The 25,786-nt window shown below is 59.8% G+C and overlaps 3 protein-coding genes across 6 annotated transcripts; all 3 read left to right on the forward strand.

The window, feature by feature from the left end:
* Positions 1-22: 22 nt before the first annotated feature.
* DCAKD (dephospho-CoA kinase domain containing) lies at positions 23-9,367 on the forward strand. Of its 4 annotated transcripts, none has more exons than XM_072356532.1 (7): positions 23-162; positions 1,722-1,832; positions 2,135-2,252; positions 3,710-3,913; positions 5,420-5,507; positions 5,590-5,844; positions 9,168-9,367. In XM_072356532.1, the coding sequence occupies exons 3-7, from the start codon at positions 2,141-2,143 to the stop codon at positions 9,229-9,231; spliced, it is 723 nt and encodes a 240-aa protein (XP_072212633.1). In that variant the 5' UTR covers positions 23-162; positions 1,722-1,832; positions 2,135-2,140; the 3' UTR covers positions 9,232-9,367. The 4 variants fall into 4 exon arrangements, with proteins under 4 accessions (XP_072212633.1, XP_072212635.1, XP_072212636.1 ...); XM_072356533.1 differs by lacking the exon at positions 23-162 and adding an exon at positions 281-414; XM_072356534.1 differs by lacking the exon at positions 9,168-9,367 and having other exon boundaries at positions 5,590-6,057.
* Positions 9,368-12,440: 3,073 nt separating this feature from the next.
* C1QL1 (complement C1q like 1) lies at positions 12,441-16,978 on the forward strand. The gene is made up of 2 exons (XM_072356644.1): positions 12,441-13,325; positions 16,520-16,978. Exons 1-2 carry the CDS (start codon positions 12,768-12,770, stop codon positions 16,697-16,699), a joined length of 738 nt encoding a protein of 245 aa, XP_072212745.1. The 5' UTR covers positions 12,441-12,767; the 3' UTR covers positions 16,700-16,978.
* Positions 16,979-17,661: 683 nt separating this feature from the next.
* Positions 17,662-25,503, forward strand: KIF18B (kinesin family member 18B). The gene is made up of 15 exons (XM_072356881.1): positions 17,662-18,323; positions 19,304-19,461; positions 19,892-19,996; positions 20,183-20,293; positions 21,006-21,203; positions 21,279-21,455; positions 21,791-21,865; positions 22,007-22,095; positions 22,263-22,377; positions 22,566-22,669; positions 22,789-22,982; positions 23,355-23,853; positions 23,959-24,054; positions 24,175-24,260; positions 25,457-25,503. Exons 1-15 carry the CDS (start codon positions 18,008-18,010, stop codon positions 25,501-25,503), a joined length of 2,370 nt encoding a protein of 789 aa, XP_072212982.1. The 5' UTR covers positions 17,662-18,007.
* Positions 25,504-25,786: the final 283 nt, after the last annotated feature.

The raw sequence follows: 25,786 nt of genomic DNA on the forward strand, positions 1-25,786 counted from the left end.
ACTACAACTCCCGTCAGCCTTTGCCGCACCCCGAGCTCTGTCTACCCGAGGGGTCGGACCGAGTCCAAAGCGGGCGGCGCCGATTGGCTGAGAGCAGTACCCTCAGTTCCTCCCAGCCAATCCGCGTGCTTGATACTGCGTGGCGCGCGAAGCCGGCAGCGGGTGAGTGCGTGAGGGGGCGAAGCTTTGGGCCTGGCTCAGCCCGGCGGAGGGGCTGCGGTCGGGGTTTGGCTGCGGGTTTCCACGCTGAGATCGCGGTTTATTTTGGATTATTTTGGATTATTTTCCCCTTTTAATTTCATTTTCTATCATCGCCGAGCGGAGCTGGGCTCGGACTGAAGTTGGTGCACTTTGGCCTTGAAAGCCTTGGCTGGTTGGGATGTTGGGCCTCGTTAGGCCTCTCTGCTCCGTGTGGTAAAATCACCCCCCTCCTTCTGGTTCTGGTTTCCCTCTCTTTCCTTGGTGTGGAGTATCACGACCCCGCGGTGCTGCTCGGGGAAGGGCAGCGTTTGGCTCAGGGAGGGATGAGCATCCCGTGTACAAATCAAACCTGTGTCGTTAAACCACAGGCCTCGTGTGGTCTCTGTGGCGGTACAAGCGCTTACAAACTCGGTTGCAAACAGCCTTTCGTGCTCCTTTACCCCTCAGTAACTCCCGCAGCTGACATAGGTCTGTAACAGAGGGGCAGTAAGAGGTTTGTTGGGGCTGCTAACAGGGGGACAGAAATAGATTCATTGGGATCACGTAGTGGGACAGAAATAGGTTTGTTGGGACCAGGTCCCAGCTGGGGCCACAGCTTGGGGCCACGGCGCTTAGAAACGCTGTATTTGCTTTACGTGGGCAGGAGAGTTTTGTGTTTCTAAACACAGAAGTTTCCTCCCTACAAAGCTGTGTACTCATGGCCTGAGCCCCTTCCTCTCCCCCGTCCTCTTCCCCACACCAGCCCTGCCCACCTCACGGGGTGTAAAATACATAGAACATCCAGGGCTGGATCCTAACCAGCTCTGAATGCGGGGGGAGGGAATGCCCCGTGGGGGTCAGTTGCTCGCTTGGCAACAAAGCTCAGGATTTACATCAGCTTCTCCGAGATCGCTGATGTTTGTTGTGGCTGCCCTCTCTGAATTCCCCCTTCTTGCTGGAGTTAACCCCGTCTGTTTGCCAAAAGGAAGACAAGAGTGCACGTGGTGCTGCTGTGGGCTCTGTGTGCTCTCAGCTGCCATGGAGTGAAGTTGCTGGCAGGTGCTGCTGGCTTTCCTCTCCCTGCTAACTCCCACTCCCGCTGCCTTCAGCTGCTGCTGAGAGCATCCAGCTCTCTCTGGGTCCCATTTGTAAGACTGAGTCGTGACACAGGTGTCTTTTTCTAGCAAAAGGAGGCACTGAAATCACACAGATCATCAGGGTTTGGGGCAGGTGCCTCTCCAGGAGAGGCTGAGTTTCCCCTGGTCTGGCCAGGAGGAGGATGAGGGGTAGCCAAGAGCAGCCCACCACTCCAGGAATGTGGTTACTAAGGGGATGGAGCTGCTCTCAGCTGATCAGATGAACCGGTTCCAGGGCTATCAGCAGGCACAGGGCTGTGTCTCTGGTGCCTCTTTGTGAGCTGACAGCCACGAGCTCACTGCTCAGAGCCGTGACTTCTTGCATCCATCGCGGTGTCCATGCGGTGCGTGCTGTCGATGACAGTGCTGGCTTCCAGGTAATGCAGAGATGTGATTTATTTGCAGGCTCCCGTGGTCTGCGTCCCGATTATGTCAGAGGTAGCTTGTCTCCTCTTGCTCCCCATCTGCTGAGATCAAGCAGGGCTCACTATCTGTCCTCCTGGGCTGAAGTGCTGGGTGAGTTCTTGTTGTCACTGATGCTGTGTCACCCTGCCGGTTGCACTGGGTGTCCTTTGGTTTGGGATGCTGTAGGTGAGGCACAACCAGAATCCCTACGCTGTGGGGAAGCCTTGTTTAACCTGGCTGTGTTCTTCAGCGTGGGCACCCAGCTCAGAGCGGTGCCAAGACTCTAATAATGTCTCGGTGACTCCCTGCAAATGTATGACCGGGCTCTGAATGAAGTTGCCTGTTGGTATAAATATTTGATGAACAAAACAGCCTCGTCCTGGCACGTTTTCAACTCTCTCTTTCTATTTCAGAGCACAATGTTCCTGGTTGGGCTCTCGGGTGGAATCGCATCGGGGAAGAGCACGGTGGTGGCCGTACTCCGGGAACTGGGCTGTGCCGTGATTGATGCTGATGTTATTGCCAGAGAGGGTTCGTTCTGCATAGCTGATCTTTCTCCCCGATGTTCCCCTGACAACTGGGATTGATGTGAGGTGACGCACAGACAGCAGAGGGTGCTCTGGGTACATTGGATCTGCTTCCCTCCCGTTCCCCCAGCCCATAGGGATGTGTGGAGCAGCTGTCTCAGGGGATTGGAACTGATATATTTCTAATTAAAAAAAAAATAAAAAAAAATCATGTCTTAACAACAGATGCTAGGGGAGATCTTGCCCTGAGTTTCCCTCTCCGGGAGTGCAATGCAGTCAGCACATCCCGGCTTTGAAAGCAAGCGGGTTCCATGGGCTGTTCCAACCTCCTGAGCCCCAGGACCTCACCCTGTAACTCAGTTACGCTGGGTGGTATCACTGAGCTGAAAGAATTCCCCCGGTGCTGTGTTCATACAGAGAAATCCATCCACGAAATCATTTGTGCCTTAATGTGCTCAAAAAGAAAAAAGAAAGGAAGAAAAAAGAGGCTACAAAGCTCTCAGCTCAGAGGGAATTCAGGCTGTGCTCCTGCACGTCTGCGCCTTGCTGCTTAGCAATCCAGGCGTTGGGTCTGCAGCTGAGCAGCGATGCAGGCTGTATCATTTCAAAGTGCTTTTCTGTTTGTTGAAGAACTTACCGTGTAGCCACTCGAAGCTGCGATGCTCTCATGTTTTATTGCACTATAATTCCCCTGGAGGTGCTGGAAATTTGCTGGAGGTGCTCAGAGCCCTCGTAGGCTGCAGGAAAACACTATGGATGCTTGATGTCAGTTTTTTACCAATCGCTTCGTTTTTCTCCAATTCCTTTTTTATGTGTGTGCTCTCACTGTATGGATCTCCCCCACCCCGAAACGGCCTCAACGTGAAATTCCGACGGAGAAAGAAATTGGTCTTAAAGACTTTTATTAGGTTGGCCCACGGTTACAACCTGTGGCAACGTTCCTGGATTTCTGAGAGGAAATTACATCTGGTCTGCCACTCTCTGTGGCCAGCCTCAGCTTGATCTTAATTACGGTTTTATTATTTCATCCTTTCTGTTGGGGCTTTTGATGCCCGTTTAACGTCAGAGTCCCCCCCAGATACCTGCTGGGAATTGATCTCTGAGACGGTTGCCGCATTCGTTCTCACAAAGAATTTGGTGGCTGAGGCTAAAAGCAGCAAAACACCTTTGTGACAGCCGGAGCCGATGGTGCAGCACGTCCGAGGCGGTCGTGGCGCTGAATTAATGTCCCCAAAGCACTTCGATCCCCAGGTGTCAGCCCTCGGAGGGACCTTGGGCTGAGAGTTTGCAGAGCGCTGCCTGCAGCGCTGGTACCAGGTGTCTGCTGGCGCGTGCTGGCAGGCAAATGCGCTCTCAAGCTCTGTTATTTAATGAGCAAACCTCATTTGAGGCCGATCGCTGATGCAAAAGCTGCCTGTGCTGTGCGATTGTCTCTGACCTCTGGCTGTTTAATGTTATCAGTGGTGCAGCCCCGCCTGAAGGCCTATCAGCAGATCGTGCGGTACTTCGGCCCTGAGATCCTCCTGGAGAGTGGAGAGATCAATCGCGAGGCGCTGGGAAACATCATCTTCTCCCACCCGGAGAAACGGCGGCTGCTGAACTCCATCACCCACCCCGAGATCCAGAAGGAGATGCTGAAGCAAGTCTTGAAGTACTTTGTGCTAGGTAAGGGCGTCAGGAGCTGCTGGCTGTCCCCAGTCACTCCGCTCTCCATGTCAATGTGGAGAAAGGGACGGGAAGGGGGCAGAACCAGCGCTGAGTGACGGCCTTTGTGCTCCTCCACTGGTGGCCTTTAGCATCGGCGTTTGGACTATTCATCACTGCCCTTCCTGCCTTTCACTGCTGCCCTTCGCATTCTTCTTCTGTGGTTTAAAGTACATCTGCAGGGCTTGAGAAAGGCATTGTGAGGCCTCTTTGGAGATTGCTCTTTGGATAATGTCATACCTTCTGAAATGGCCAAATATTATTCCCCGCTCCCAGCCTCTCTGGGCTTCGATGAAAGCTGCAGAGCACTTGTAGCCTCGATAAGGTGAGAAATGGGCTGACAGCTGTGCTTTCCAAAGTCCCGCTTTCCCCCCTGATAAATATAACAAATACAGCTGTCAGACTTGGTCTAATCAAATGCCAGATAAGATCACCAGCTGTTTTGGAGGTCTCCGTGTAGACAGAAGGATGTCTTAATAGAGTCGGTCTGGTTTTGTGGAGCTTATCATAGCTGAGCTGCATGACAGCTGAATAGGGCTGTGCAGGGACCCCACGATTTGGGGTGGAAGGAGCAGAAGGCAAGAGAAACAACAGGCAGGAGAGCTGGGAGCCAAAACACTCCGAGTTCTGAACCCAGGCTGCAGAGGCGGAAGGAAGACCCTGTCCTGCCCCTTGGCGAGAGTGCAGTGTGTGTTCAGCAGGCTGCTTTGTCCTCATTAGTCAGGTTTTAATGATTTGGGATAGCTGGATGCTGTCTCCGAGGATTGCTTTGTAAGGAAAGCTCTATTGATCAAGCCATAGGGCAGCGAGAAGCATCTCTATCTAGAGATGCTGGTAAAATGGTGGTTTGTTGGGGGATTGTGCCTTTGTCAGGCTTTAGTTGCCATGGCCTGGTTGGTAGGGGAGCACTGGCTTTGTTTGTAAACCAGCAGACCTGTCTGCAAGGATCTCCTTGCTCTCTTTGGGGAAAGTGGAACTGCTTTGCTAAAGCTTTCTGAAAGGGAAGAAATCTAAGCTGGAAAATGAGCCGGGAAACATCAGCTTTACTGAGTGCAGCCTGGCAAAGCCTCGGACAGCTGAAAGAGAGAAGAGCAAATTCTGCTGTGGGCGCTGCTCCCCTGGAGAGGTCGGCGACGACGTGTGACTGCTGCTCCTGCCAGCACTGCGCTGCCACTTCCATTTGAGCTTCTTGTTTCATCTCCTCATTATATTTCTGCAGCTTCACCTTTGGTCTGAGATCATCCAGGTTAGGGTTTGGGGTTTGTGTTGGCTTTTATTTTTTTCTCCCCTGCAGAAACTTGGAATGAAACCATTTCCTCTGTCAGAGAGGGAGGAGGGCTGCTCTTCTCTCGGAGCAGCTGCACTCACGGAGCTGCAGAGTTTCGCTGGAGCAGCTGCAGTGCACGTGTGAGGCTGTTGGGAATCCGTGTAATGCTGTTCCTTTTGGGGGTGTTGTCATTCCTGCAGGCTACCGCTACGTGATCCTCGACATCCCCCTGCTCTTCGAGACCAAGAGACTGACCAAGTTCATGAAGCACACCGTCCTGGTTTACTGGTAAGTGCCGTGCGAGCCGCAAGCGCTGGGACAACCTCCGCATCCCTCCGTGCTCCTCTCAGTGCCACCCTCTGCCCTGCAGCGACCCGCAGACCCAGCTGGCACGCCTGAGGAAGAGGAATGGGCTGTCCCAGGCTGAGGCTGAAGCACGCATCGCCTCGCAGCTGCCGCTGGATGAGAAGCGCAGGATGGCCGCTCACGTCATCGACAACTCCGGCGACCGCGAGAGCACGCGCCAGCAGGTGCTGAGGCTGCACGCAAGGCTGGAGGGCTCCCTGGACTTCCTCTGGGCACGCCTGGTGGTGGGAACAGCCGTGGCTGCGCTCGGAGGGTTGCTGTACGTCCTCCTCCAGCATTTCATCTCTTAATTCACCTTTTTAGGGTGTTTTTTTTTTCTCCTCGGTTGTTTTCCAAAGGCCTGGATTTCCAGGTTTGAAAAGGGCACTGAAAGGCCATCTGTTTTAATGAGCTTTGCCAGCTGAATGCAGACAGTGGGGTGAGGTTTCTCCTACTGACTTCCCAAGGTGAATGTGAGTTTTCCGGCCCCGTCTCCCATCTGTGTTCTTTAACTTTCTGCTCAGGGTCTGGTGCCCATCTGTGGGGTGGGAAAGGTCCCACAGAGGGGATGAGGCCTTTCTTAGCCCCATGGAGATGTGAATGGTGGCACTCCAACCTGTGGTGAATGTAGGCACTTGAGCCTCTTCCATGGCAATCTCTTTATGGGGGGAATAGTTGGGCTCTCAGGTCTGGTTCCGGCTGCTGGGTGTCCCCAGGTTGATCCGCTGGGATTGGATGTGGGATTTCCCCTTCTTTCACCTTAAATCTGTGGCTGGAAACCAGCAGCACGTCATTCCCAAGGGCTGTGTGTACGGCTTGGTGCTCACAGCCCCTCTACCCTGTGTTTCTGCAGCCTAAACAACCCCGTGAGCATTACCTTCCTAAGGGGGATGATGCACCCCCAGGGGGGCTGAGACCTGGGAGCTGCCCCATGGCAAGGGGAGAGCATGAGCCTGGGCGAGGCGGGTGCTGGCTCTTGGTGTTTGTTTTAATAAAGCACTGACCAGCAGACAGTTCCCCACGGCTCTGAGGTTTCTGGGCTGCAGTGCTGCTCTTTTCCTGGCCTTCTCCCAGGCTGTTCCTATGCCGGGGCACGGCTGTGCTCTGTAAAGTTCACTGTGTGCAAGCAAAGCTTACGAGCACGCTCATGCGTTCCTGATGCAGAGCTCGGTCCTGGTCCCAGGAGGTCTGCAGCCTCGGTTCCTGCAGGGCTGTGGCTCAGCCCTGGCCCTGAGCTCTGCTCTCAGCTCTGGGCTCCTGAGCACTCAGTGCAGTGGGGTGTCCGGGTCCCACGTTTGATGTGGCTGTAGGGCCATGTGGGTCCCAGCCCTGGGCTGCTTAGTCTGAGCATCCCAGCACAAGCAATAACCCTCCGTCATGCCCCTCTCCTGCTTTTTAATGTGCCTTTAATTGCAGTGGTGTTGTCGGGGCCGGGAGTCCCTCCCAGCAAGCCATAAATCAGGGCTGGAGCAGGACAGGCTAAGCCAGAGATAAGCACTGATTGCGTTCCTCCCTCCCGGCTCAGTGCCTGTGCGATAAATGGGGCTGCGATGAGGCTGGGGGGAGTCAGGCTGGCACAGTAATCACATTTGGAGCTCCGCTCCCGCCCCGCTGACGTTTCCCAGGCACTAATGAGTTTAGTAGGGCCGAGGGAGGGCTGATTTCGGGGGGGCTGAGAGGCGCAGCGCTGCCCGGGGTGGGGATGGGGATGTGCGGTGCCCGGCTGAGGTGGGCTCACACCTTGTGTCCTGGCTGCACGGCTGGCACCCGTGGGGAGGATGCCGAGCGCAGTGCTTGGCTTTGGAATTGGGTTCTGCATCCCCCATGGGGCACCCAACTGTGCTCCCCCACCGCGGGCGCCTTTCTCTGGCCACCATGTCCCTCAGCCTTGGGGACGAGCTGGGGACACACCTCATGGCCACATCCCTGACCCTCTCAGGGCACCCTGCACTCAGCGGCTGTCCCCACCGGTGACAAATGGCTCAGCTCTGTGCCATCGACAGCTCAATCGATGGCTCTGGAGGGAACCCGAAGGGCAATGCGCATCCATCCGGGGACGAGAGGCCTGCTTGAGACCTTCGTGCTTATCACACTGGTGGCTGCCACCCAGCGTGGGGCCGTGGGGACGGTGCAGTGTCCCTTTGTCCCCAGGCATGGGCTGGGACCCAACACCAGGGGGGTCCTTGGGGACAGGAGGAGGGGGCTGAGTGGTGTCACTGCGGGGCACGGCTGTGTCACAGTTGTTATCACCCCGCAGCGCTGCACAGTGTCACCATTGCCACACGGTCCCGCACGCGTGGCACAGTGCTGCAGCACAGCCCTGCAGCGTCACCGCTCCGTGGGTGTCACACGGTGTCACTGTCAGCATGCAGTGCAGGGGGTGTCACTGTCACTGCCTGGCCATGGGGTGCCACACAGTGTCACTGCAGCTCCCATGGGTTGTCACACAGAGTCACTGTCACTGCCTGGCGCATGGGGTGTCACACAGTGCCATGTCACTGCGTGGCCCACGGGTGTCACCCAGCGTCACGTCACTGCTGTCCCGCAGCACATCGCACAGCGTTGCCGTCAGCGCGTGGCCTGCGGGTGTCACCCAGCATTGCTGTCACTGCATGGCCCGTGGGGTGGCACGCAGTGTCACTGCACAGTGCCACGGCCACTCCCCTGCGCATCCTGTGGGCTCTCACCCTGTCACTGCACCGTCCCCAACCCTCTGGGGGATGCGTCCCCATGGTCCCCGATGCACTGGGGAACCCGTCCCCATGGTCCCTGAGCTGGTCCCATCCGCCCGCCTCGTCCCTGTCCCCCGCTGCCAGGCAAGCAGTGATTTTCCATCAGTCACCGGCTGTCTTGATCAGCCAGGCTCTAATTAAGTATCGGTGTTGGCAGCCCTTAATTGCCGAGCGGTGGGAGGGTGGTGGCCCTGCTGTGCCCACAGCCTCTGTAATGAGCGGCCGTGCGATGGGGACGAGCTTGGGAGATGTACTGCCCCAGCCTCACCCCAAAGCTGCGCTGGGGTCACCCCATAGGATGGGGGGCACTGCCCAGCGCTGGGCTGGGTATGAGGGTTAGCTCAGCTGGCCAGCTAGCTCCGAGTCATCCAGCTGGTCTGCTGGCCAGGTGACCACCCAGCTAGCCAGAAATCCTGATGGTCAGCTGGCCAGTTAATAAGCAGCCAGCGTGACGGCCATCAAGTCAACCGGACAGCTAACCAGCGCAGTGCCCAACCACCCACCAGCCAGCCAAACAGTTAGCTGACCATCCAGCCAAACAGCTAGTTGACCATCCAGCCAAACAGCTAGTTGACCATCCAGCCAAACAGCTAGTTGACCATCCAGCCAAACAGATAGTTGACCAGCCAGCCAAACAGCTAGTAGATCATCCAGCCACCTGCCGGCTAGCCCACGCGCTAACAGCCAACCAGCCAGCCCCACCAACCACCTCGGCCAGCTCCAGCCAAGCAGGAAACCAAGGAGCCAGTGGGGTGTCTGACCTGCAGTGGGTGCGTGGTGGCTGGGACCGTGGCAAAGGTGCTTAGCAGGGACAAGGGAGCGCTGTACTAGAACTGTGCCTCAGTTTCCCCTTCTGTTTCTTTCTCTCCAGCTCCGTGCTGCTGTCACAGTGCCCAGACACCACATCATCGCTCGTCTGGAAAACTCCTCATTAACACCTTCATTTAATCAGCTCCGCTGCCCAATGAGGCGGTCACGGTGCCCTGTCTCAGTGCTGGAGGGGCTGCAGGTCTGGAGGGATGGAGAGCTGGAAGGATGCGTGGTGGGATGGATGGAGAGATTAAGGTATGAAAGGATGGATGGAAGGATTGATGGATAGAAGGATGGATGGGGGGATGAATGGAGGGGTGGAGGGATGGGTGGAAGGATGGACAAATGAGTGCATGCATGCGTGGAAACGTGGATAGATGCATTCATGCATGGATGTATAGATGTGTGGGAGGATGGATGGATGGATGGATGGATGGATGGATGGATGGATGGATGGATGGATGGATGGATGGATGGATGGATGGATGGATATGCAAACAATATGGGGTTAAATTGATGCATGGCTGCATGGGTGAGTGGATGTGTTTATAGATGGCTGCGAAGATGAATACAATTGTGTGCATGGGTGGATGCAGGTAGGGATAGAGGGAAGTGTGTGTAAGTGGAAGGATGTATAGAAGGATGGATGAGCGGATGGAAGGAAGGGGGGAAGGGAGGAAGGAAGGAAGGAATGGTGGCCATTTGGATGGATAATGGATGGGTTTGTGGGTGGATGGGTGCCCCCAGGGCAGTAGGCAGCAGCAGGGGAAGCCCTACACAGGAGCTTTTGCAGCCCATTGGTCACATGCCCACCTCGTTGAGCACATGGGCATTGCACAGCTGTGTGCACATGTGAGCTCACCCATGCACACAAGCACCTGTACCCACGCACACCCACATGTGCACATGCATCCCCACACAAACGTGCACCTCCACACTTGTGGAGGGGAAACTGAGGCACGGAGCAGCTCCGACCCCATCCCACAGCCCAGCCACCGCCTGCTCTCTCTCTTCCCCAAATCCCAAATCCTCCCTAACGAGCTCCAAGCCGGCAGCAGGGCCGTGCCCAGCCCCATGCCCCCGCACCATCCCCGTGCCCCACAAGCATTGATTGTGCCCCACACCACCGTGGCCCCTCCGCGCCCCCCGGCCGCCCACCTCCGCCTCGCTCTGCAGAGCAAACAGCCGCGGGCTCGGCTGCGCATCGATTCAGTGAGAGCTGCTGTTTGCTTAACCTTTGCAGAGAGCGGCAGGCGCGCGGCACGAGGAGATGCTGCCTCTCAGCTTTGTCCTTCCCCATCCTTCAGCTGCTAATGGGGCTTTGCTTGCTTGGCTGAGGGGCTGCAATGGCCCACGAGCAGCGGATGGGGACAGGGATCACCCTGGGGTCTCGGGCCATTCAGGATGATGTCCCCACTCGCACGGTGCTGCACGTGTGGGGTGATGCTCCTGGTGCTGGCACCATGGGAACGTGGCACTTTGGGATGGTGGGTCTGCTACGGGATGGGGTTGTTTGGGGTGGTGGCCATGCTGGTAGGTACCTGGTTGTATGAGGTGGTGGCCGTGCCTTGGAGATGAATTGATTTGGGTCCATGGCCATGTCAATAGGGAGGAGGTAGTTTGGGCTGGTGGCTATGCCATAGGGATGTGGTGGCCTGGGGCTGGGGCTGTGCCAATAGAGACATGATGTTTTGGGGTGGTGGCCATGCCGTGGGGACCTGGTGCCCTGGGGTGGTGGCTGAGCCATGGAAATGCAGTGCTTTGGGGTGGTATCCATACCAATAGGGACGGTTTGGCTTGGGTGGGGACATGGTGTCCATGCCTGTAGGGGCAGGATGGTTTGGGATGGTGGCTGTGCCGTGAAGATGTGTTGTTTTGGGGGTGATGGCTGTGCCGTGGGGACATGCTGGTTTGGGGTGGTGACTGTGCCATGGAGATGCAATGGTTTGGGGTGGTGGCCATACTATGGGGACATATGGGTTTGGGGTGGTGAGTTGGCCTGTAGCGGTGGCCCTGCTCTGGGGACAAAGTGACATCAGCACGCCTTGTCTGCACACAGCAGAGTCCCATTATCCCTCTGCACGAGGCGAGTGCTGTGATTCAATCCGGGGGTGTCCAACGGGGCCCCTCCGTGGCCACAGCACCCCAGTCCCCATCCCCGTGCACAGCTCTGTGCCACCCGTGGGAGCGCTGTGCCGGAGGGTGACTCACGGAGCCCGTGGCCTCGCCGAGGCGTATTTTTAGGAGCTCATTAAAAAAGAAAAGAAAAGGAAAAGGGAAAGGGAGGGAAGGAGCGGGGAAGCGGCGGCGCGGCGCAGTTTTCCTCTTCGTGGTGACCCGCTCGTGGGGAAGCGGGGACAGCGCAGGGGCGGCACCCCGACCCCAAATCACTCTGAAAGCCCCCAAGTCTCCCCCAGCCAGCGCCACGGCTGCGTGTCCCGGGGCGGTGGTGTCGCTCTGATGGGTGTCACCGCTCCCCGCGTCCCCATTGCGATTCGGCCGCGGCGCCCGCGGGCGGCTGTCAGTTCCCATCGCGTCGCAATGCCGGCTGTGACAAGCGGGCGCTCGGCCCCGCAGCCCCCGGTCCTCGGCTGCAGAACGCGGGGTGACACGCGGCGGAACGCGGCCACCAAAGCCCCGGGCACGGAGCTGGATGTGCCGCAGGGCTCCGGCCTCGCCGTCACCGTCGTGGCCGCGTGTGTGTGTGTGTGTGTGTGTGTTTGGGGTTGGCATTGCTGGGGACGGTGCGCTCAGCCCCACCACCGGCGGCCCGTGTGGGTCACAGCGCGGTGCGTGCGTGGGGCTGGAGGGGGGGGGAGAGGTGTTGGGGTCGCGTTGGGGACGTGGAGGGATGGTGGCCGCGGAGGGGCAGCGTGGCACTGGGGCTGCATCGGGGTGTCCGCAGTGCTCCGAGCTGCGACAATGGGACGCTCTGGGGACCATTGGGGTGTCCTGTGGGGTGGGAGCTGTGCGGCGCTCAATAGGGTGGGCCTTGATGCTGGGGCTGCCGTACGTGCCCTTGGTGTGTGACCGCGTGTCCCCATGTACCCATGTGTCCCCTTACTGCCCAGCCGCGCGTCTCCGTGTGACACGCGTGTCCCCGCGGGCTGTGACCACGCGTCCCCACACGTCGCAGGTTGCGGTGCTTCGGGCTGAGCCGCCCCTCGGCCCAGCGGGGAGACGGATGGGGGGGGTGGGGGTCAGGGGCTGGCGGGGCTCCTGTTCTGACCCCCCCGTGTCACTCGTGGGCGCCCCGAGGCTGCACCCCCCATGGCCGCACCGGGTGGGGGCGTGGCAAGACGGGGGGCGTGGCTTTGCGCTCCCGGGACGGCGCTGAGGGCGAATCAGCGTGCAGAGGGGGCGTGGTCTGTGGGGAAGCGGGCGTGTCTCTGCTGGGAGTGGGCGTGGTCAAAGACCGCTCGGGCGTGGCTACAGCGGCGGTGGGCGTGGTCACAAAGGGCGTGGGCGTGTCCGGGCGCGGAGCGCACCGGAGCTCAGCGGAGCGGATCGGAGCGGAGCGGCACCGCCGATCCCCGAAGCCCACCGCCCTGCCCGCCCCCCAACCGGCACCATTCCGGCCCAGCAGCACCGAGCAGCCCCGGCCGGGCGTCGGCTCAGCCTCGGCCGTAAAACTTTGCTGGCGGCCGCCGCGGGCGTGGTGATGGTGCTGGTGCTGGTGGTGCTCATCCCGGTGCTGGTGAGCTCGGCGGGCACCGACGGCCGCTACGAGATGCTGGGCACCTGCCGCATGCTCTGCGAGCCCTACGGGGGCACCGCGCCGGGGGGCGGCCCGCTCCCACCGCCCTCCACGCTGGTGCAGGGGCCGCAGGGCAAGGCGGGCAAACCGGGCAAACCGGGACCGCCGGGACCCCCGGGCGAACCGGGACCGCCGGGAGCTGCGGGCCCGCCGGGGGTGAGGGGAGAAACGGGCAAACCGGGGCCGCCCGGGCTGCCGGGTTTGGGGGGTACCGGGGCGGTGAGCACGGCCACCTACAGCACGGTGCCGCGCGTCGCCTTCTACGCCGGCCTGAAGAACCCGCACGAGGGCTACGAGATCCTCAAGTTCGACGATGTGGTCACCAACCTGGGCAACAGCTACGATGCCGCCTCGGGGAAGTTCACCTGTGTCATCCCCGGCACTTATTTCTTCACCTACCACGTCCTGATGCGCGGCGGAGACGGCACCAGCATGTGGGCTGACCTCTGCAAGAACGGGCAGGTACGGCACGGAGGGCTCCGGGGGGTCCCGGGGGGGTCCCGCGCTTCTCCTGCCCGCGGGATGCGCGTTTTTGTGCAGCCCCGGCCGTGCCCCCGCGATGCTCCGTCCTTCCTTCGGTGCTCCAGGTCCCTCCCGGTGGTGCCCCGTCCTTCTGCCCATGACGCCTGCAGCACCCCGGGATGCTCCATCCCTCTTCCAGCCGTGGGATGCAGACCCTCAGGCTGCTCTGCCCTCCCAGTGCCAATGATGTGCCCCGGCCGTGTCCCCGAGGTCCTCTATCCTCCCAGGCTGCTCCATTCCCATTCCAGTTGTGGGATCTGCGCCTGCAGGGTGCTCTGTCCCTTTTCCAGCCATGGGATGTGCAACCCACGTTGTTCCTCCCCTGCCCGTGCTTAAGCGCATCCCCGAGACGCTCCATCCTTCTCCCATTGGCAATGATGTGTCCCCATAGGTCCCCTGTCGGTCCCTCTCCGGCCCCAGCAATGTGCCCTGCTGTGCCGTGGGGTGTCCGTGTGCTCCCTGCCGTGTCCCCTTGCTGTGCCCTGCGGACAGCTGTGCAGGGACAGCAGCTGTGGTGGCCTTGTGGACCCTGCTGGGGCTATGCAGCGCTGAACCCACATTGAGGGCAGTGTCTGCTGCTCCTCAGTCCTAGTTGGGCATCCCCAGCTGGCTGTGCACCCATGGGACGTCCCCTCTGCCTGGTGACACACGGTGGGGCCGCTGCCCCGGTGCTGAGGCTGCCTCTGTCCCCAGGTCTCCACCATCCCCGTGGTTGAGGCTTCCAGGTGATGTCGCATCCCCGCAACACAAACACTTTGCTGGAGCTGTGTCTGTCACACTGCAAATGTCACACTGCACCGAGGGGCTCCGGGCTCAGCGGGGTGACACCTCCCCATGCTCTGAGCCGCAGCTCTGCCCCAGCAGCTGGGTTTGCCTTTTGGCTGTTGGGTTCTCCCTCCTTTCACTCGCAGCCCCAAATCCGAGGCATTAGGGATGCTCAGCACTCAGCCCCATGGCGCTGCCTCTGAGCATCGCTGCACAGTGCGCACTGCACTGAGCATTGCCCCGGCTCCTGGATGGGGCTCTTCCTTCCTGAGGAGCCCCACAGAGGGATTTAGGAGCCCAGAGTCCAGCTGGGAATGGGGTCACCACCCCAACCCTTTGCCATCGGCATCTCCCTGTGATATGAGCCTTGCCTTTGCCCCACCAGTTGGGTTTGGTTTTCAGCTGTTGGATTCTCCCTCCCTGTGCTCACAGCCCCACATTCAGGGCGCTGGGGATGCTCCTTGCTTATCCCCACGGCAACAACTCCGAGAGCCCCACTCGGTTCCCATTGTGCTGAACATCCCCCCACCACTTGGATGGGGTTTTTCCATCCCAAACAAACCCCACGCAGTGATTTAGGATCCCAAAACGCAGCTGGGAGCCGGGTCACAACCCACCCCTTTGCCATCCCCGCTCCGTGGGCTCGTGCCGGCACTAACAGCCGCATTTCCCGAAGCTGCAAAGCTCCTGTCAAGTGTAAATAAACCCATTCGGGCGTGCGCCTGCAATACAGCTTAATCATCGTCGCGGCCGTCCTCGTCGGGCGCCGGCTTCGCAGCCGTCCCCACGCGCCGGGTGTTAATTGGCAGCACGATGGCCCGGCTCTAATTGGGGTTTGTGTCATTGAAATGCGGCCCCGGAGTGAAGCCGGGGTGCTGGGGTTGCACCGCCGCGGTGATGCCCCGATGTTTCCCTATAGAGAAGTGTCCATCACAACGCCGGCCGCTCCGCTCGAGTTAATGAGAGCCAGGGGAGCTGCTCCTGGTGATTAATTAGCATTAATTCTGATTATTTGTATTAGCTTGTCGCCGTTTCAGCCTGCGCCGGGTGACGAATCTGTGTTTGGAAGGAAGATGGATGGATGTTGTCCCTCGTGGTGTTGTCCCTCGTGGGGATGTGGGGCCGGTGGGGGATGGTCTCCAAGGTGCGGCCCCACAGAGGGATGTGTCCGTGGGGTCACAACCCGGCTGCACCCAAAGGTGACGAGTTTGAACCCAAAGGCACGGGGTGCCCCCACGTCCCTCTGCACCGGGTGGGCACAGAGCTGCAGTGCTCACAGTGGACACTGCTGGGAGCAGCTCCCAGCCATGGGGGCAGCGGGGTTGGTGTCAGCTCTCCCCCAGCTGCCACGTCCCCATTTTGGGCATTTCTTCACGCACCCTTTGGGTGCAGGGGAAGCTCCCAGCCATGGGGTTGCTTTTGTTGACATCCCCATTTTGGGCTCTTCTCCTTTCCCGCGGGCAGCACCTCGGGGATGCTGAACCTTAGAGCTGCTGCTCCCCATCTCTGCATCCCCTCCGGTCCTGGGGACGTGGCTGCTGGGACAACGCGGTGGCTCTGCTGCCATGGAGCCATTTATCTTCCCTGGTTAGCCAAGGGCTGGCGGGAGCGCGGTGACGAGGCGGCTCCTTAACGAGGGAAGACGGATGGCAGTCGCTGCAGCGGGGACGGGCGGTGTGCTGGGACATCAGTAGGTTCCAGAGTAAACAGGGGCTGATGGGTGGGATCTGTCACGGCCGTGAGCTGCCCGTGGGTTTTACTGCCTCAGCCCCGTTGGCTTCGGTGGTGGCAGCACCGCAGGGGCGGCCGTGGGGCTGTGGTTGTGTCCCTTTGGCTGTGGGGTTGGGGCTGCTCCCTGTGAGCCCGTTCTTGTCAGTCCTAATTAGGAGCTGCTTCTCCCTGCTGCGCCGCTTTGCATTTCACATGGGATTTTTTACCTGCCTCCTTGTCACTGTCACCCGGCGCGCTGAGATCTCGCTGCAAGGCTCCGGCTCAGATTTGATTACCCCAATAATTCCCCATCAGCTGCAGCCGCACTGACACTTCCCTGGGCGGCCGTGGGGCCGTTGGGTACGTGTGGGGTTTTTACAGATGTGGGTATCCCTTCCCGCCCCACGCCTGGGCCGTAACCCCACGTTCAAACCTATGGGTCAGGGCAACGCTTGCTGGCACCACAACGGCACCACCGTCCCCGTGCCAATGCTGCCGCTTCCATCCAGGTCCCACCATCCCTGCTATGGGTCCAAAGAAGCCCGGATGGAGCCGGGAATGGAGCCCGTGGGTGCCCCATGGGGTCGCAGTGTATGGGGTGACCGCAGGGCAGTGGGGCCGTGGGACGCAGTTGGGCTAAAGCCGTGTCCCCTGTGCAGGTTCGGGCCAGCGCCATCGCGCAGGATGCGGATCAGAACTACGACTACGCCAGCAACAGCGTCATCCTACACCTGGATGCGGGCGACGAGGTCTTCATCAAGCTGGATGGGGGCAAAGCCCACGGCGGCAACAACAACAAGTACAGCACCTTCTCGGGCTTCATCATCTACTCGGACTGAGCCTGGACCCACGGCATCGCCCCACGGCATCGCTCCATGCTCACCCAGCCCCACGGCGTCCCCATGTGCAGCCCTATGGCCGGCTGTGGGGCCCGGGAGCCCCCTTCCCCATCACCCGCTCACCCCATTGCTGCTAATTCGGGGCGGGGGGAGCACAGGGACGTTCCTCTGGCTGTGACCCACTCGGTGCCCCCAGGATGTGGGTCTGGATGTGGTGCCTCACGCCGGGGGAGCTGCCCGGCCCCGGGTGACTCCATGGTAAAGCAGAGCTGTGACCTCCCCTGTGTGCGTCTTTGTCCCTGCGCCGGGGGGGACGTGGCCCCATGGGGGGATGTGGCTCCGTGATGGGATTTGTCCCCAAGGCAGAACTTGGCCCCACAAGAGGATCTGTCTGTAGGGCAGCACGTGGGCAGACACGGCCCTGGGATGGGATGGTGGCCCCATGTGAGAGCATGGGCCCCATAACAGGACATGGCCCCATACAGGACATATAGGACATGGCCCCATAACAGGACGTGGCCCCATATAGGATGCAGCCCCGTAACAGGACATGGCTCCATATAGGATATGGCCCCATAAAGGATATGGCCCCCTATAGGACGTGGCTCCATATAGGATATGGCCCCATACAGGACATGTCCCCATGTCAGGTTGTGTCTCCATGGCAGAGGTGACCCCGCCCCCCCCCCCGGGCTGATGTGACCCTGGGGAAGGGCCGCGATCCCCCTCCCCCCCAGCCCCGCGGCACAGGACTACAAGTCCCGTGATGCCCCGCTCGGAGGCTGGATTCACGTGACTCGGATGAGCCAATGGGAGACAACAGACCTCGCGGCCAATCAGAAGGGCGGGAGGGGGCTGCCGGGAGATTTGAACGCGGAGGGCCGGAAGTGGCGGGTGAGTTGGGGGGGGCGGCGCGGGGCCGAACTGCGGCACTGAGGGGCGGTACGGGGCCTACGGGGGGCTGTGGGGCCTACGGGGGGCTGCGGGGCCTACGGGGGGCTGCGGGCCTCAGGGCCGCAAAGCAAGGCTGTATGTAAGGCCGCGGGGTCGGCCCTGGGCGGTGCTGTAGGGTCTGAAGGGGCTGCGGGGGCTTCGCGGGGTCGGCCCGGCCAACAAAGAGCTCGTAGGGCCCGGAGCGCGGCGGCTGCGGAGCGCTCGGAGTCAACGCCGGGCCCTATAGGCTCTAATTGGGGCTGTAGGGCCGTTGGGGTCGTACTTCGTGAGACCTCCTGCTTCCCGGCTGTGTCCCGGCGCTCCTCAGCCCGCCGCGTGGATCCCAGGCCGCGTCCCGCCGAGCCCACCGACCCCATGGCCGCGGACCCTCCGCCCGAGGACGGCTCCGTGGCCGTGGTGGTGCGAGTTCGGCCGCCCGCCCCCAACGAGCGGGACGGAGCCGCGCGCTCCGTGCTGCACGTCGTCGATCGGCACATCCTCGTCTTCGACCCCGACGAACCCGTTGGACCCCCCGGCACCGCGCTGCCCACCCGCGGCCCCAAACAGCGCGGCAAGGACCTCAAGTTCGTCTTCGATCGCGTTTTTGGGGAGGGGGCCACGCAGGAGGAGGTGTTCCAGCACACGACGAGGGAGGTGCTGGATGGAGTCCTCAACGGCTACAACTGCTCCGGTACGGCCCGGGGGGGCTCAGTAGAGCTGGGATGTGACCCTCGTGCTGTGAGGGACGTCCATAGGGTGGGAAGGAGGGTCTGCTGGCATCTCATACCTTCATTTTTGGCAGCGTGGTGGAAAACCCAAAGGATGAGCCGGGGATCGGGTCATAAAACAGCAGCGTGGGAGCGGACAGTGCTGAGCTGCCAACAGCACTGAGCTGGGGGTTGCAGGTGTGGTCGGGGTGTCCCTGGCACAGGGGAAACACAGTGAGAAAAGCCTGAGTTGCTGAGCAGGAGGTTGGGTGAGACGGGTGTGTGCTGGGATGCTCCGGGAGCTGCCGTGCTCCTCGCACATCACCCAGCCCTGCAGTGCATACAGACCGGGTATGGACGTTCCTTGCCCAGCTCTGCAGATCCTCGTGCTGCTTGCAGGCTGTCAGCAGCGTAACGAGCTGCACCGAGCCGGGCGCTGGGACTGCACGATGCTATTCCTGGCTCTGTCACCGTGCCCACCTGGCAGCGTCTCCCGTCTCTATCTGTATGAAATAACTCCCAGATCCTCAAATGAGACATTCCCAAAGCTAATGGGGAGAAAGGCTGAGGTTCTCTAGATTAGCGTCCTGTTCTGGTGCTAATGCCTCAGAGAGGGTGTTGAAGGGTTGGGGAATGGGGATGAGTTGCAAGGTCTGGAGAAAGAAGCTCCTTTATTGAGATGGAGACCTGGGGCTGCTCGGCTTGTAGGGTGGCTCAAACGTGGCCTCAGAGTGTTTGAATGGGTGACAGCACTGGGACTCGTCCTGTCTTTATCCGCTAAATTAGAGATGCTGACAGCTGAAATGAGGAGAGAAATTGCACTGGGGGATAGTGCAGAGAGTGCCGAGGGTAATTAACTATTGAACCGCTCTGCCACGGCTGCGAGTGACCCGCTCTGCTGCAGCCTCTGCTGCAGGGACGTCACGCTGCTGACAGTTTCAAACACCCCTCTCCCTCCTTGCAGTGTTTGCCTACGGTGCGACTGGAGCAGGGAAAACCTACACCATGCTGGGCTCAGAGCAGAGCCCGGGTATTATGTACCTCACCATGGCGGAGCTGTACAGGAGGATCGAGGCCAGGAAGGATGAGAAGAGCTGCGAGGTGCTTGTTTCCTACCAGGAGGTACGAGTGTCCCTGATGTGTTTTGGGGCTGGTGCTGACCCCATAGCACTGCGGTTTGTGTCCCTACTGTTTGGTGCACCTGCTGTCCCAGCTGGATTCAGGCTCACCAAACTGGTGTGGAACTGGTGCTGCTGGTTCCTCCCATCTGGGGAATAGGAAGTTTTTCTGCCTTACTGAGCTGCCGTGGTGCCTGCAGTCTGCTTAGCAATCTGAAAGGGCTGAGCAGGAGGAACAGTGGCACAGTGACTTGCAAGTAAAGCCCTGGAGGGCTGTCCTCTGCATTTAGAGCACTGTCAGCCTCTCCGTGTCATGCCTGGGCAGTGCCCTGCAGGGTGTTGGGGTGGGAGGGACTCATCTGATCAGGCTGTGTGACCCTCATGTGCAAAGCTCCTCAATGCTGGGGTAACAGGCTGTGTGTTCCCTGCTCCAGGTGTACAACGAGCAGATCCACGACCTGCTGGAGCCCAAGGGGCCTTTGGCCATTCGGGAGGATCCAGAGAAAGGAGTCGTGGTCCAGGGGCTCTCGTTCCACCAGGTGGGTGTGAGGAGTGGGCACAGGCTCTGTGCAACACTGTCGTAGCAGCGTGACCCTGAGCTGAAGGGGATGCCCCAGGGCAGCGGGATGCCTTGCATCCCCATTGTCATTGCTAAGTGCTGGGTTGTTGTGGGGGTTACGTGGGGCACCCAGCCTGCTCATACCCACCCCTCTGCTCGATTCCAGCCCCAATCAGCAGAGCAGCTCCTGGAGATGTTGGCCAATGGCAACAGAAACCGGACACAACACCCCACGGACGCCAACGCCACCTCCTCCCGCTCTCATGCAGTCTTCCAGGTGAGGTCTGAATCATAAAACCACAGCATGTTTGGCTTGGAAAAAGCCTTAGAGATCTTAGAACTGTGGAATTGCAACAGGTTGGGTTGGAAGGGACCCCAAAAGCCCCCAGCCCTACCTCTACAGTGGACTGGGTGCCCTCCACCAGCTCGGGCTGCCCGGGGCCCCACCTGTGGCCTTGGAACCTCCAGGGTTTATCTGCCCCATCGTCCCCCTCAGCGCAGAGCCAGGATTTATGTTCCCTGCTCTCTTTGTCCTCACCGTGTCACTGCTCTCCCCCACAAACCTTCCGATTGATTTCAATTCCAGCCAGGCCCTTCCCTGAATTAGCAGGGCCGTCACGGCTGCGTGGGGAGACTGAGGGCTCTGCCTGCAATTTCTGTGTGAACCTGGTGGCTGCGTGCAGGGGAAGTCCAGGTGTCTGGATGCCTTCCCAGCCGGGTGCGTTGCTGGGTGCTGGACTCCTGCCTGCTGCACATCCCTTAGCAGTGCTGGAAATGTGCCCTCCCTGCTGCTAGCTCTGCCTGCTGGCGAGCCTGGCACGGGCTGGTGAGGGTGCAGGATTGGGATACAACATGGGAACTGGGCTCGGCAATGAGAACGCAGCCTGGGTGCTCCCCAGGCACTGCAAGGCGATGTCCAGAGGACTCCACCAGTGTTGGGTTTGCCCGTCCCCGTTGGGTTGTGGCCTCACCAGTCTCTGTGCTCACAGATCTACGTGAAGCAGCAGGACCGTGTTGTGGGCCTCGCTCAGGACCTGCGGGTGGCCAAGATGAGCCTGATTGACCTGGCGGGCTCCGAGAGAGCTTCTGTCACCAAGACCAAAGGAGAACGTCTCCGGGAGGGCGCAAACATCAACCGCTCACTGCTGGCCCTCATCAACGTCATCAATGCCTTGGCTGATGCAAAGGTAATGCTGTCTGGTGTGCCCTGTGAGTGCCCAGGTGCCAAAAGCTGAGCAGCTCCTCACTCTCTCTTGTTGCAGAGCAAGAAAACCCACATCCCGTATCGGGACAGCAAGCTGACGCGCCTGCTGAAGGACTCCATCGGTGGCAACTGCCGCACCATTATGATTGCTGCTGTCAGCCCCTCCTCGCTGGCCTATGAGGACACCTACAACACTCTCAAGTACGCCAACAGGGCCAAGGAGATCAAGCTGTCGGTGAGGAGCTCATCTTCTGCTGAGGCTTTGGGAGCTGGTGGGAAGGGGTTGGGTTTCACAGCCTGCCCTGGTGTGTGGGGTGGGTCAGCAGGTGCCTCCATGCTGTGGGTTGGGTGATGTGTTGGGTTTTGTTATCCAGCCCCTCTGGCCAAATGAAGCTGAGGACTCAGTGTGCAGTCTGTGCCAAAGCCCCTCATCCCAGCAGGGCTGCTGGCAGGGACAGCAGATCCCTGTGCGTGGCTTGTGCCATCTGCAGGCTCTGCTCCAGCATTGAGGAGGGATGTGTGCTTAGCCCCACTTCTCCTCTGACCTCTTGCCCATCCCTGTCTCTGCAGCTGAAGAGCAACGTGCTCAGCCTCGACTGCCACATCAGTAAATACGCCATGATCTGCGAGCAGCTGAAAACAGAGGTGAGGTGCTCTGACTTTTAGCTGTGCTTCGGTTGGTGTGTGCACCTCTGAGCTCCTCTGTGAGCTGTGTGGTGGTGCTGCCTGCTGGGAGAGCTCTGAGCTCCGTGGGGCAGCCGATCCAGCTGTGGTACTTCTCTGCAGGTGGCAGATCTGCAGGCAAAGCTCCGTGCCTATGAGGATGCTGCCCGGGATGCAGGAAAACAGATACCAGCGCTGCTGCCTTCCCCCAGGTGAGGTTGTGGGGCTGGGGGGGAGGAGAGGAGGCAGAGTTGGGGTGAGCCCTGAAGGAAGCTGGGCTGGGAATCCCAAACGTTGATCCAAACTTATTGATCCAACCCCAAACCCAAACATGACTGTTTTCCCAATGGATTTTTTTTCTCCCTCCTCATATCTGTAGGATGGAAGGAGCCGTCCCAAAGAGCTGCTCAGCCCCGAGTGTTTGCAGGGAAAGTGATGGGGAGCAGCAGGAGCTGGAAGCTGGGCAGGATGCTCAGCTGGGAGGAGAGGAGGAGGTGAGAGGAGGAGTGGGAGAGTTGGTGATCCAATGCCCACATGGCACAGAGGGCAGGAGCTCAGTCCTGGGGTGCTGGCTTAGCGTGAGCTCCATATTGCTAGCAAAACCCCTCAACAAGGAGTTTGGAGGATGAGACTCGGCTCCCATTTGGGTCAGATAAGGGATCACTTTGGGGTATTGTTCCAGGTTCCCCCCAGCAGCCCCAGCCCCACGCAGGAGGCAGATCTCCAGCTGGGAACGAAGAAACCAAACCGCCTTCCACAGCGTTTGTCCCGCAGCCACACAGACAGGCGAGTCCTTCCTCTGTGTGCCCCCTCCTGGCTCAGGTGGCCCAAGCTGACTGACTTTGGAAGCTGAGGGGCTTCTCCTGCCCAGACCCATTTATCTGATGCTGTTCCCCCTGTCGCAGGCTCATAGCTGCCATTCTGAGCGTTGCCCAGAAGCAGTACTCCCTCCTGAAGGCTGCCAACCTCCTCACTCCTGGCATGGTCACTGAATTCGAGGAGCTGCAGCTCTTGGTGCAGCGGGAAGCAGCTGTGAGCCCTCAGCCCACAGACACCAGTGGGGCCACTCCAGCCCCGAGGACACAGCAGGGCTGTGATGGTGAGCAAGCAGCAGCTCATCAGAGTCTGTCCCTGTCTTTTCTGGTCTCACGTCGTGGTTGCTATCCTTGCTCAGTCTGTAGTTTTCCCTCCTCAGCCCCAGTGCCACAACATGAACCCAGCAGTGAGGCTGAGGGCTCTGCAGACTCTGTTTTCCAGGGACAGGCTGAGCCTTGCCATTGCCCTTTTCCCTTGGAACCACTCTGGTGCTTTTAGGATCTGGGGATTTGCAGTAGCTCCGTCCCTCTGGGTTGGATGTGAGCGTGGTTTGGTGATAGCTGCTGGGAAATGACAGCGTTTGGGGCGATGCTGAGGGCTGGGGATGTATGTGAACACTGCAGACGGTGCTGACTGTGTGTTGCTTCTCCTTTAGCATCACCCTCAACGCTCAGCACCGAACCCAGCATCCCCATGACGAGGGCTGCCCTACGCCGCCTGCAGCAGCTCACTCCACTCTCCAGCCCTAAACTGGCAGCAAAGAAGAGGAGGAGATCTGAGATGAGCAGCACTTCCAGACTGGAAACGCCGCGCAGCCTCAACACGCGGGCGAAGCGCCAGCGGAAATCCTCCCCACTGAGCACCGGGGGAGAAGCGGAGGCGCCGCGGAGCCCACACAGCCCGTGCCTTAAACAACCCCAAACCCCACAGCTGCTGCCGTGCTGCACCCCCAGAATCTGCCCTCTGACCGTCACCAAAAGGCGTGCGCCCCTCATGACGTCAGCAGCCCAGAACTGCTGCACCCCAACTGTGTGCGACCTCAATGTGACCTACAGCCTCTCTGAGGATGTCACCAAGCTGGGAGCCCTCAGCCTGCCCAGCTGGGAGAGCGCCCCGCGTGCCCTAAAGAAGCAGGAGGGCCCCTTTGCGCCCAGGTCAGTGCTGCACCACTCAGACACAAACAACATCCTTAAGAACCTGCTCCTCCTTTTCCCTTTGGGTTTGGTGCTGTTCCCTCTGACCCTTCTTCCTCCCTGCAGGGCCTCCGTCCCGGTGTTCTCCATGAAGGGTTCCTCCATCCCAAAGCCATCCTCTGTCTCCAAGGGGTCTGTGCGGAAGCGGAGGGGAGCAGTGAGGTGAGATGGCAGCCATTTGCTGCTGCGGATGCTTCCCTGTGTGGCTGGGACCCCCTTTTTTCCTGCTGACAGCCTGGGGTTTCATATGGCCATCCCCACGTGTCCCCTTTTCCTTCACAGCACTGCTTCCCACTCGCTGGCTGGGATCCGGAGCTGCATCACCTCAAACAGCAGCTGGCGGTCTGCGCAGCCCCAAAGCATCCCAGGTGAGTCCTACAGGCACTACTGTGTGATGCCCCATCCCTGATGCAGTTACACCAGGGGCAGAATGCCTGGTGTTGGTGTGTTGGTAAGTCTGGTGGGATGTGCTCTTTGCGTTTGCTGCTTCCTTCCTATGGCCCCATCCTTGGGAAGGGGTGTTGGTCTGGGCATGGCTGTAATGCTGGGGCTGGCAGTGAGTTTGTAGTTTTGCCTTTTCATCCCCTTCCTCCCTTTCTCTCCTGTTTCCATCTCAGAGCATCCTCCTCCTGGGCTCACCTGGAAGGGTCGGAGCAGCTCCAGAGAGCTGGCAGCGCCTGACGGTGCCCCCACAGCCTCCGCATCACAAGCGATGAAGCTGCTGTGCTGATGTCCCTCACGTCCAGGACCCCTCACATGCAGCTGCCAGGGAGGTAGAAGGGCCACCACCCCAAACGTTGCCCTGCTGTTCCCTGGCTGCTGTCCCTGCTCCCTCCTGCCCCCTCCCTCTGCACAGCCCCATGTATTCTGTAGCAGATGGATCGCTGCTGTTCCCTCTCAGCCCCTCTCGGGGTGTCGAGTGCTGACAGATGGGCAATGCTAAGCAATACCACGCGCTTTTAATAAATCTTACAGCTTAAACCCAAAGGAGTGAGGGAAGATGTGGGGCTGCTTCTCCCCCCTCAGCCTCAGAGTGGTGCTGGGCTCCCAGGGGTGGCTTCCTATTGTCCCTTTGGGGCTTCAGAGCATTTCTCCCTCTACTGTGGGGTCCTTGGGGCCACCAGCAGAGGTGATGACTTAGCACCGAGGCCCCAAAAGCTGCGTGGCTGCCTTCACCCCACAGCCCCTGGTATGTTCTGGCCCTGTTGTCCCATGCTCCGCTCCCCATAGGGGCTGGGGTCACCGCTCTCTGCCCTACTTTGCTCTCCCCTCTGTCTTCTCTCAGGCTGGAAGCTTCTAATTAAAGCTTCTTCGTTCGTTTGCCTCATTAAGGCGGGGGGGGCGGCTCTGTGTCCCCGCAGTGACAGCTCCCTGCTTTGATCCCGCTGCGTGGGAGCAGGGAGAAAATAAATCCTGGGAGACCACAGTGGGGGCGCCCTCTGCCCTATTATCCCTCCACGTGGATTTCGGGAAGGGAGGGGGATCCCAGAGGTATCCCAGTGCAGCAGCACAGCTGTCCCTGCCCCAGTTGGGCTCTCAGCACGTAGGGGTTCTGGTTTTGCAGCTGTAGAACCAAACCTGGGGCTGAGGTTGCTGGAGGGCGATGCCTGATGCCGAGTGGGAGGTATTAAGGGGGTCCCCGGTGTTCCTCCCTATTGCTCTGGGTTGGGGCCCGGCCGTTGTCCCCATCCCAGTTGAGTTTTCTCAGCTGTTGGCTGCCACCTAGCTGTCACCTATGGGCTTTGTCCCACTGTGCTGATCCTGGTTCATCCCCGGGCTGTCCCCATGCCCGTACCCCACTGGGGCCAGCGGTGGCCCTGTGCCCGCTGCCATCACCCTCACCCCGTGCCCATTTCCCGGCGCTGCACAAAGGGATCTCATGGCTGTGCTGGGC

This window comes from Excalfactoria chinensis, chromosome 24 (assembly GCF_039878825.1).
Source record: "Excalfactoria chinensis isolate bCotChi1 chromosome 24, bCotChi1.hap2, whole genome shotgun sequence".
Classification (NCBI taxonomy): Eukaryota; Metazoa; Chordata; class Aves; order Galliformes; family Phasianidae; genus Excalfactoria; species Excalfactoria chinensis.